Here is an 11,436-nt window from a genome sequence, read left to right on the forward strand (position 1 = left end):
TAAAATATCAAATATAATTCATTCAGCAGTTTATTATATAAATAAAATGTTATACATTATTTAATTGTTGTTATGCTTTAGAGCAGGAGAAAATCAGGGAATATTCTTCACAATTCATCTTAAAAGTTGTCAAGAATGATACTAAGATACAAGGCAGTGATTACTAGACAACTTTGTTCACTATCTTTCCAATCTCATCAATTTCACACTCAACTACATCACCTTTCTGAAAGATAGAATAATTCACTGTTATTTGACTGCTTACAAAAATATAGAATATTGGAATTACAGACATGCGTGCTATACCTTTAAGAATTCAGGAGGATTTCGAAAAACTCCAACGCCAGGTGGTGTACCAGTTAAAATTATGTCTCCAGGAGTTAGTGTAACAAATCTACGAAAAAATTCAATGAACATTTTGATCAGAAATACATGAAACAAGTAGGTTAGGAAAAAAAAGATGGTCAATTAATTATTCCCTTATTGTACATACTGTGAAACAAATGATACAAGTTTCTCTGTTTTAAAAACAAGTTGATTTGTGTTACTATCCTGTTTTGTAATTCCATTCACTCGACACCGCAAACCAATTTTATGTGGATCTGAAAATCGAGAAGCAGAAATTGAAGTAAATTTTTCTATAGGGAAGCGAATCAGATTTCCAGTGATGTAAATGATTACTAACCAGAAATGGAATCTTTGGTAACAACAGCTGGACCAAGAGGACAGAATGTGTCCATAGTTTTACCGACTAACCATTGTTTACCATTTCTTTTCATTTGCCAGTCACGAGCGCTGACATCATGGGCTATAGTATAACCAAACACATGATCCATCGCATCTGTTTCCTGATGTACATGATAAACAAACACAAGTGACATATTAACTAAAAAAAATCTTATGATGATTGTCCAAGAGACAGTCTATATAAAATCATTCTCTCTCTAACTAGAAAGGGTTTACCTTAATGTCTTTGCCTCCTTTTCCAATCACAATTGTCAATTCTACTTCCCAATCTAATTCCTGTAGAGGCGAAATATATACCGGGTAATCATAAATGACCTAATTTTTCATATCAGGCTTGTAACAAAGTTATTGTTGCTTTGGAAAGGATGCTTGGTATCATTACCTGAGTGACCTTTGGATGAACAACATCATCATTTGGGCCAACTATGGAACTAGCAAACTTGCTGAATATGACAGGTTCAGTAGGAACTGGGAGGTTCTGTTCAGAGCAATGATCATGATAGTTCATACCAATACATAACACTTTATCAGGTTTTGTTATTGGCGATGTAAGATTCACTTCTTCTGGTTTAAGTGTACATTTTCTTTCGGCCACTATCCTAAAACAAATTAGAACTCATCTCTATATAACATCATTACAATTTTCCTAGTAGATACAGTCACAGGGGCTCGTATTAGATTTGTAGGTAATGTAAAAATGATAATCTTTTAATCCAATGTATATAGGCCTAGTATATATAAAATAACATATATACTTTATACATTGGATTAACAGATTATCGTTTTTACATTACCTACAACTCTGATACGAGCCCCTGTAGATACAGTTACTTATCGAGTCAAATTACCTTTTGACTTTTTTAACAACATTGCCATCGCCCTCTTGCAAAAATTCAACCATACTATTCGGAATAGCACTATCCGCATCATTCAAATCCACGATCTCCCCATTCTCTAACTGAACTCCGAGTTTGATGGTACTCTTCTTATCAGATGTATTCGGGGTGAATTGCACAAACCTCATTTTACTATGTCTATGTCTATGAAGGCTTCTACAACTCCTAACAACAAAATTACACGAAAAAGTGGAAGGCTTTATCAATTTCAACGAAATAACTCGTGACAAAAGAAGAAGTTTGGACATTGAACTGATAACGCAGCACATGTACGTAACAGATTAGATGTACATATAAAACATGTACATGTACAAATCTGACAGCTCAGGCGCAACGACCTTGAGCTTAGGTTGTAAACAAAATAAATTGTGGAGCCAGTGTGGAGCACGTGGAAATGTGTCGATAAACCACATGAAACTAGAGAAAAACCCTTTATTTTGAATCCTTAACGCATTAGTGTGTTAAAATGAGGTGATTATTAAAGATGGCGAGGATATTTTTCTACATATGTAATTTAAGTTCATTTGAAGTTCGTTATCAGGTTATGGTGCAATATTTTAGCGTAAAAATCTTGACGGTCGTACTAAGTATCGAGCGAAACAGTCGAGTATGTGCAGTGTATTGACAAGCGTGTAATTTTTCAATTGTTTCTAGCGTGGCGGAGGAAGGGAAACGATTGCTGACTCAGTTGAAAAGTGAGGATGGTGAAGTTCTAGGTGCTCCTTTTGATTTGCCCGTCGACATTACAACAGAAAAACTTCAACTGATTTGTAATGCATTACTACAGAAAGTAGGTTTTAACTGGTGCTCACTCCGCCACTTACTTAACAACTTGAGATAATGACGATGATGATGATGATGATATTCTCCAAAATTTCTTTTTTCAAGGAGGAGCCATGTCCTTATTCTTTTTTTGTTGATGAGAAAGAAATCACCACAACTCTAGAGGGCTGTTTGGATAAAGACACTTTAGAAAGCTCGGAAAAAGTTGTTGAAATCATATATCAGCCAGAAGCTGTATTCAAAGTCAGAGCAGTTACAAGATGTACTAGTACAATAGAAGGCCATGCTGAAGCTGTCATATCTGTTGCATTTAGTCCTTCAGGAAGGTTAGTGTCAGATGGTATGTCTCTATAGAGACTTAGGATTTTCTGTCCATTCAACAGAAAAGCCTTGAACTTGAAAAACTTGAACTTAAAAGTGTTAATAAAAATGTGAAGGGTGCGGCTATGCTGAAACCAGTTATCACTGCTTTGCAGCTATATTTGAATATTGAACTGCTCATAGATGATTTTTGTATTTATTTTTATGTTCAGTTATTTGGCAAGTGGTTCCGGTGATACGACTGTCAGATTTTGGGATGTTAATACAGAAACTCCACATCATACTTGTAAAGGTATGACTGCATCACAATCATACAACACAGATTTAAATCGAAATGTGATCTATATTTATGATGGGTGGATCATTTAATGTGATCTCTTTTATTTCCATTCCAGGGCATAAAAACTGGATTCTGTGTATAGCCTGGTCTCCAGATGGAAACAAATTAGCATCCGGGTGCAAAAGTAGTCAAGTAAATCAATAAATTTGTCTACATGTATCTTCAATATGTTTCTATAATAATTGAACTAGGAATAGGAAAATAGGAATGTTAGAATTGCCTCCTCTTTTAAATCCATGTGTAGGTTGTTTGTTATAAGTCATTTCTTTTGCGGTGTTCTTATGTTACAGTTCACATTTTTATTTGTTGTTCACTTATTATATTCTCGTCTTCCACCATAATCATTGAATGATTCTCTACCAAAAAGATCTTTAATTGAATTATTGTGAACCTCTCAATATACAGTTTGTACAGCGCTAACTGATGTTTTATGATATTCAGATATGTATTTGGGATCCAGTAACAGGAAAGCAAATTGGTAAAACACTCACCGGACATAGACAATGGATAACCTGGCTTTCATGGAAACCTTTACACTTGTAAGCATGCTCAAAATATTTCTAATTCTGATATTTGTAATAACGCTGTGTTCTTTATTCTTATATATATGAAAAGAGAAGTTTTATGAATGGGCTTTTGTCTTGTTTTCTTCATTTTAGAGATCCTTCCTGTAGATATGTTGCCAGCTCATCGAAGGTCTGTTTCGCTTTGAATACATGTAGTTATGAGTCTCATTGTATAATCAAATAATGATGTATCAATTTTACTTTGTAGGACTGCACTATACGGGTGTGGGATGTAGTATTAGGACAGTGTCAAGTGGTACTGTCTGGTCATCTACAAAGTGTAACCTGCATCAAATGGGGAGGATCAAATTTATTATATACGTCATCACAAGACAGAACTGTTAAAGTTTGGAGACCAGAAGATGTAAGTTTGATGCTCAGTTACTAAAGAGATACCCGTATTTGATTTTGTTTATGAAGTGAACAGGGAAGTTTCTCTTGATAATAGGGAGTATTGTGTCGGACGTTACAAGGACATGGGCATTGGGTAAACACTCTGGCTTTAAGTACAGACTATGTTCTACGGACTGGTGCATATGATCCCGCAAAAGCTGTGATAACGCCACAACCAGTCAGTGGCAAAGGTAGATTTTCCTTTGATAATTGATTAAAGCCAAATTATTTGCTGAATACTCTGACAAGTTTTATTGAATTTCAAATATTACATATATTGCAACACACATTCATTGTATCAAGAAAAGAAAAGAATATGATATCTGACAAGAGAATACTACACTGAATCTAGTTGATATCTAAAATCTGAATTAATTCACTACCTCAACTAATGAAATATACAATACAGACGTGTTCACATACGTCATGTATATTGAGTATTCGATGTACTGATTTGGATTAAATCTATTCTTAATTAAGTTGATTATTTATTTCTAAACATCTCTAGAGCACTGTGTGTACAATTTACATATCGAGGCAGAATATCTATCTACAAAGCAACTAATGATACCTGAATTCATTTAAATGCTAGGAAACCTGAGCTGTAGGTAGTATCGTGAGCTACGTCATGTGTTTATGCCATTATTATCACATTTTGCTCTAATTATATATAACTGCTTGAAGCAACTGATAAAAATGTGGTTTCATTTGCCGAATTTGATTTACATAATTGCTGAACTGCACTGGGCTGTATTTACACATAAGGCGGTAAATGTTGATTTTTTAGTTATTTTATCTAGCAATGCATGCCTAAATTACCCTCATAAATTGGGCTTAGATACCCTGTTGGTAGACAGCCCCTGTGCCCGGTTTTCCAATAAAACTTTGAATCTACCAGGTCTTCGTCTTCAATGTATAGATGATATTTTCCTCCAGTGAATTTAAGAGGGTCGTCAGTTGTCGGGTACAACTTTTCTTTAAAGTAATGTACTCTACCGAAGGTATCAAATACACCAGGAGCAGTTATATTTTTTTCATCTAATATGCGACATGGTCTGCCAGCGGTTATGTTTTTGTAGATACTTGAATACTTTATGTTCCCCAAGCGCTGTCCAATTGTTGGTGGTGTAAAGAGAAACTTCATTTTCAGTCCTTCAGATGTGAGTGTTTCATTACATTTTTGCTGTTTAGTTGTAACGCAAGAGGTTAGATTTCTGTAGTAGCAAAACTCTTTTTCAGTTACTAGTGTATGTTGTTTAAGATAGACGTATTCCTGATCCTTAATTCTTTTGTACGAAAAGGTGACAAAGATTCCATACTTTCCAACATCATATGTCTGCATAATTGTAGCCATCTTTATCCAAGCATTCTTTTGGGTTAGATGTCCAGTTATATTTTGACAGCTCTGTGTGTATTTAGGATGATTCAGGAATATACCAACGTCGTCGAAATATTTATTAAAATCGGTCGTTTCAGCGAGGTTCAACTTTTTCAGTTCATATTGGCCATTTTTTGTCGGTTCTAAATGAATGCACAAGAAGATGATGAGACCGCCGCACATCATTACGATAATGATTAAAGCAATCAACAAGCGAACGAGTTTCATTTGGAGAGCTTTCACCTCTTCCTTTACTAGTGACCGCATCTGACGAACAACCATGACCAAAGAAATGAGAAAACCGTTGACGAAAAGCAGTGTGGCTCGGATGAATTGTACTCGACTAATGGCAATTTCTTGGCATGTGCAGATAAGGACATATATGATAACTTCAGGTACCCCATGGATTATTAGAACAGCAAGTGTTGCAATATCGCAGTTGATGAAACAGTTGCCGTATAATTCATCGCGCGCTGTATTCATAATGATCAACATAGTTGTAAATACACCGATAATGCAGAACGTTAGAAAGGCATTCACGATCTCCGATGGAAATGGCCCGAAAATGATTTCTCGTTTCATCGATGTGAGATCATAGTAAAACATCCAGTTCAATGTAAAATCGCTCATATAGGCAACTAACGTCATCAGAAAAACAATGATGTTCAACGTTTTCTTTGTGCCGGACCGATGCGGACAGTCAGGTTCATGAAGTTGGTCATCGTCGACGAGTTGAGATTTTTCGTTACCAGCGATTCTTTCAGTAAGTTCATGTTCATCTTTTGCTGCCATAGTTTTCTCTTTTCTCTAGATACACTGCATTCATTGTAATTCTACTTCATCGGCATTAGATTCTTAATTTTCTTTGCTTCATCTTTTTCTTCCTACGTATTGAAATTCACTCGATCTACTTAAATCTTTCAATCAAATTATAGTATAGATTAGTGTCTGACATATCTCTACTTACCAGTTCAGGGTGTCGATGTACTGGAAGTGGTACAGCTGTACAGAATTCTTATGCCAAAGACTGCAGTATAATCAGCAAAAAATACATCAATCATCTCTGTTCTTGATGCACAGATGTTGCCATCTGGTACTAAAACCTGAAGGCTTTATTAGCAGTTCAGATGACATGCGGATTATTGATTTCGTCAGAATTAGAAATGCTTCAACAGGATACTGTATCTAATTTTCTTTTATTGAATAGCTAATGAAAGTGCTTAGACAACATTGACCCAAAAATATGATAAAAATTTAATTCTATCCGTATAAGAACATTTTGTGACCATTAGCATCTTAATCCTAAATCTTGTACATATTGTGGCTCTAAATATCCAGTTGGAAAACACTTCATGTGGCCAGTTCTCCACGCCCATTTTGCATCCATCATGTCCTTCTCTGTGTACAACCTTAGATTCCTTGAGTTATCAATAGCTTTTAACGGAGACAATAAATCAGATATATTGAACTCTCTGAAATAATGCAATTTGCCAAATTCATCCCGTGCTCCTGTAGCATATCTGTAAGTGAAACACGTCCCGTTGTCCTTATTATGCATAAGCATCGCATCAAAATAAATGTCCCCTAAGCGCACGTAGTCTTTAGCTTGGATGAACTGAAATTTATACGTATATATGGATGCTGTTGGGCTGAGGTGGTAACTAGTTTGACAGTTTACCAGTGTTTGAAACGAGCAAGTTGTCCTGATGTCGCGCATGTAACAGAATTCCAGCGTTTCAATGATCGATGATGTATTCACGTATATGTATTCGGTATTTTCGAATTGATTATGTATGTACGTAGTTGTTACTCCGTATATACCAACGCTTCTCACATCGGATATGGTCGCCAATTTCAGCCAGCTGTTTGTCAAATTTGGACAACCGATGCCGAATGATGGATGTTTGAGGAATATACCAATGTTCGTAAAATATCTGTTGAATTGTGTGCTGTTTTTCTGAAGTGTTTTCAGTTTAACTTCTCCGTTTGGAGTTGGTTCGAGGTGAGTAAGCAGAAATATCAGTATTCCACCAGTCATAAGAAGCATTACACCCATCGACAGGAAAATGTGCACGAACCGTTTTAGCCAAGACTGTATCTTGCCATTGATTTCCGCGCGTACAAATCTGGTCACAGCGATAACATTCAAAAACACACTGTTAAACAGTAAAAGCAAGGCACGGTAAAACTGAATGCGAGTGATTTCAACTTCTTGGCACGAAGCAATTATTACATAGAGAATCATCTGAGGAATCGACGAACACGTGATCGCGATGAGGTTCACAAGGTCGACATCTAGCAGCGGCTTCCGGTAGATTTCACCTTTTGTCACGTTGTACATAACGAGAATACTCGTAAATATCCCAATGATGCAAAAGGCGAGAAAACTGTTCACGATTCTCTCGTCGACTGGTCCGAATACGAGTCCGCGTTCGACATTTAACAACTGAAAGTACATGGCCCAATCAAGAATCATATCGCTAATGATCCAGACCATTGTCAGTAAAAAGATTGTCGTTCGTAATATCGGACGCTTCCAAAATAAATCATCATGCTCCGGTCTATCCATGAGTTTAACTTCTCATCTACAGGCAAAAAACAGTGTCAAAACCTCAGCTTTGTTCTGTATGACTAGCTCTCCATGTCCTTTGGCTTTAGCGATTTTTTCTGTTTTGCTGCGTTCTTTATTTCGACCTATAATTTACTCGTCATGTGTGTCAGCTAAACTATCGAGTTCATCTTTATAATACAAAAATGATTTTTCGTGATCATTGTCTCAATATTAAATGTCTGACACCTGTTGCTTCGACCAACTGTTAATCATTCAAATAAAAACGATCAAAAGCTGATGTCTACTTTGCATATACAAAGAGTATATCACTGTACCTTTCATATTTCTATTCTATTTTTACATGAAATTTTCCATGGAAGAAACTACTAGTTACACATATCTTATTTATGTTTGGCGATGAAAAGAAAGAAACCTCATTTTGACATTGCTTATGTTCACAAATTTACTGAATCTTATTCTCTTACTTAAGATTTGTGAAGGATTATATTATGTTTTTGTTAGCCTTTCATCAGATAGAAAAAGTCTTGCTCAATATGGTGACTATTGATGTAATATGAACCTTTGTATGTTTGATATTGTTGATTTAGGGAATTTCATGCAGCAGAGAAAGTGGTTCAGTTGTCTTAAATAAACAAATATATACAAATGCATGTACCGGTATACCAATATCACTTAAACTTTTCTGACCTTGTTGTCATCTATGTCACATATGACATTTGTAGTCTGTTATCAAATTAAGTCCAAGTTAAATATATGATATGAATGTTATACAAGAAAGAAGGAATAGGTTTACTTAACTTCTTATTCACAATAGTGAAACATTTTCATTTGTTTTATCTCAACAGGTGAAGAACTTAAGAGTAAAGCCCTTGAAAGATATAATAATGCCATAGTAAGTTATGCCTATGATCCGAAATTCATAAATCTTTGATTTATGATCGTATGTAATATATGTACAAATATAGTTAGTTTTTCTTAGTGATGTCATAATCAAAATAAAAAAATGGAAATGTTTATCAGAAAAAAATATTATGACATCCGTAGAAATATGATAACTCTATAAATAATGTATTGATGCCATGAAAAACTAGATTATCAAATGATATTGTGGTTAATGACTGCTATGTCTAAATGGATTCTTCAATTCATTTCAGGGTTCTCATCCAGAATACTTGGTGTCAGGATCAGATGACTTCACATTGTTCTTATGGCAGCCGGCTGTAGATAAGAAATCCATTGCACGTATGACTGGTCATCAGCAGTTAATCAACGAAGTTCTATTTTCACCAGATACTCGTCTGATTGCAAGCGCTTCATTCGATAAATCAATAAAAATCTGGGATGGTAGAACTGGAAAGTATGTTAGCTTTATTAGTTACATGATTACAGAAATATTGTTCCCTCCATCTCAGATTACTTATTATTACTTTTGTATTTAGATATCTGTCATCATTACGAGGACATGTGAGTCGTGTTTACCAGGTTGCTTGGTCGGCTGACAGTCGACTTCTATGTAGTGGCAGTTCAGACTCGACACTGAAAGTCTGGGATATGAAAAAGTTCAAAATACTTCAAGATCTACCAGGTCACGCTGATGAGGTATGACATAATTCACAGGCATACTTGATTAGAGCAGAATCTCATTTGAATCATAGATTGAACTTTTATTAAGGTTTACTTACGCTATATTGCATGAAAATTTGCATGAATGACTTTAGGATCTCGAATTAGAATATCTATGTACACTATTTTATATACATAAAAACATACAAAAGATTATTCATTTAATAAATATGTTGAATTGACCGCTTACATCAGGAAAGTATTATGAATATTGCTCTTTCTTTGAAATATGCAAAATCATTTCCAAATGGAATTGTGCCTTGCAGGTTTATGCAGTTGATTGGAGTCCAGATGGTCAGAGAGTGGCTAGTGGGGGAAAGGATAAAGTTCTCAAAATGTAAGTTATTGTTCCTATGATTAGTCATTTAAGATGGATTTCATGATACATGTATTTCAAATACGCTCTTCCATTTTCTTGTTTCAGATGGCGTAAATAATCTGCAATGAAGGCATTATCCAATTCATTTGTAAAATATGAAGTAAAATATGTTTTAAATACAGTTAATGAAATTTTCTTCTTCGTGAGGTCGTTTTATTCTGACAATGACCTGAACAGTTTTTAACACTGATAATTTTCAATTTCTGATTGAGCCAATTTTGGCTCTTTCAGTCCTGTAGTTTCACATTCCCAAAACCCAGTCCTCCAAATTTGTCCCACATCAGTAAGTTCTGCTTGCTGGTAATAAAAAACTGTGGATGCATTGACTTGCAATGTAGTTTCTCCATATTCAGTATAGTAATATCGCATCCAGCCGAATTCCTGTGATGGAAATTGAACATCAGCACAAGCTAATGGACCAGAATTGATGCTCATTATTTGTGTTGCTTTAGCGAAGTACTCTATATTGCCCAAAGTAAGAAACAAATGTGGTGGAACAAAATTCAAATATATCAGTATGTTAGTAAAAGAGCTACTATTCCAAATTTGAAGCTGGCATCCTGGGTCAGGAACAACAGAACAATTTGAAATGTTTTTGATGTAACAGCTTTGGTTTATCATATTTCGAAATGGCCTTTCCAAGTAGAAAAACTGGTTATCGCTGACTGTCAGATAGCTGTACTGAAGTTTCATGAATTTCTTAGAATAAGCTCGATTTTCCATGATATTGTAAAGTGAATCTAGTTGAATTAAGAATGTTGGATTGCTAGGTTTTGTGCAGCCATCTTTGAAGGATGGGTGGCTGTAGAATAAAGATACATTGTTGAAATATTTGCTTGTCTCATGGTCACCACTTAGAATTCCAGCTGGTATCCTGAATTCAAATTCGAACGAACTGAAGTTGACAATCACATGGGTAGTGAAAAAGAATGTACATACTGAGCAAATCAATGTAACCAGTAATCCCAACACTATGAAAGTGCGAATACACTTAAAGGAATGTTTAAATTTCTTCCTTTCTTTTTTCATCTGGGCATCCTGAATACAGTATTGAATACTAGTAATCAATACCCTTAGAAGAATCGTTACTATTGGTACAAGTGCTTTAACCAATTGGACATAAGTAATTGCCACTTCATGACAAGCTGTTATTGCCGTCATGATAACCATTTGTGGTACATCCTCTATCCAGATAGTGATAAGTCCAGCTATATCCGGATGTATCCATGATTTGTTAGTGTTATATTTCCTCACGAAGTTCACCAGCTCAATAAGAAATGAAACTGTCCCCGCACAGTTAACTATCAATAGCGCCAGCACAAAATAGCTTTCAACTGGTCCATACACCAGACCTGCTTCTTGGCTCCAAACCTGGTATAAGTATACCCAATCTAAGATGAACTCGATGAAAAGAAATAAACATGTAGCAAAAAAGATT

General features: G+C 35.3%; 2 protein-coding genes across 2 annotated transcripts; one reads left to right on the forward strand and one right to left on the reverse strand.

Annotated features, from left to right (window-relative positions):
* Positions 1-18: 18 nt before the first annotated feature.
* LOC141899688 (oxaloacetate tautomerase FAHD2A, mitochondrial-like) lies at positions 19-1,967 on the reverse strand. Its single transcript, XM_074786122.1, has 7 exons — positions 1,596-1,967; positions 1,130-1,346; positions 964-1,023; positions 686-848; positions 494-602; positions 307-394; positions 19-226 (listed from the first exon to the last, which is right to left on the reverse strand). Exons 1-7 carry the CDS (start codon positions 1,910-1,912, stop codon positions 164-166), a joined length of 1,017 nt encoding a protein of 338 aa, XP_074642223.1. The 5' UTR covers positions 1,913-1,967; the 3' UTR covers positions 19-163.
* Positions 1,968-2,008: 41 nt separating this feature from the next.
* On the forward strand, positions 2,009-10,243 carry LOC141898544 (notchless protein homolog 1-like). Its single transcript, XM_074784495.1, has 14 exons — positions 2,009-2,114; positions 2,298-2,433; positions 2,532-2,752; positions 2,960-3,039; positions 3,143-3,219; positions 3,529-3,626; positions 3,747-3,783; positions 3,862-4,017; positions 4,102-4,237; positions 8,842-8,888; positions 9,151-9,353; positions 9,436-9,595; positions 9,886-9,956; positions 10,044-10,243. Exons 1-14 carry the CDS (start codon positions 2,110-2,112, stop codon positions 10,054-10,056), a joined length of 1,440 nt encoding a protein of 479 aa, XP_074640596.1. The 5' UTR covers positions 2,009-2,109; the 3' UTR covers positions 10,057-10,243.
* Positions 10,244-11,436: the final 1,193 nt, after the last annotated feature.

This window comes from Tubulanus polymorphus, chromosome 2 (assembly GCF_964204645.1).
Source record: "Tubulanus polymorphus chromosome 2, tnTubPoly1.2, whole genome shotgun sequence".
Classification (NCBI taxonomy): Eukaryota; Metazoa; Nemertea; class Palaeonemertea; order Tubulaniformes; family Tubulanidae; genus Tubulanus; species Tubulanus polymorphus.

Coding starts and splice junctions, on each gene's coding strand:
- LOC141899688 (XM_074786122.1), bottom strand. CDS start 1,912: ATGTGCTGCGTTATCAGTTCAATGTCCAAACTTCTTCTTTTGTCACGA. Junction 1,024..1,129: donor TTCATCCAAAGGTCACTCAG/GTAATGATACCA, acceptor TCGCCTCTACAG/GAATTAGATTGGGAAGTAGA. Junction 227..306: donor ATCCTCCTGAATTCTTAAAG/GTATAGCACGCA, acceptor TCTATCTTTCAG/AAAGGTGATGTAGTTGAGTG.
- LOC141898544 (XM_074784495.1), top strand. Junction 8,889..9,150: donor AAAGATATAATAATGCCATA/GTAAGTTATGCC, acceptor AATTCATTTCAG/GGTTCTCATCCAGAATACTT. Junction 9,596..9,885: donor TACCAGGTCACGCTGATGAG/GTATGACATAAT, acceptor TGTGCCTTGCAG/GTTTATGCAGTTGATTGGAG.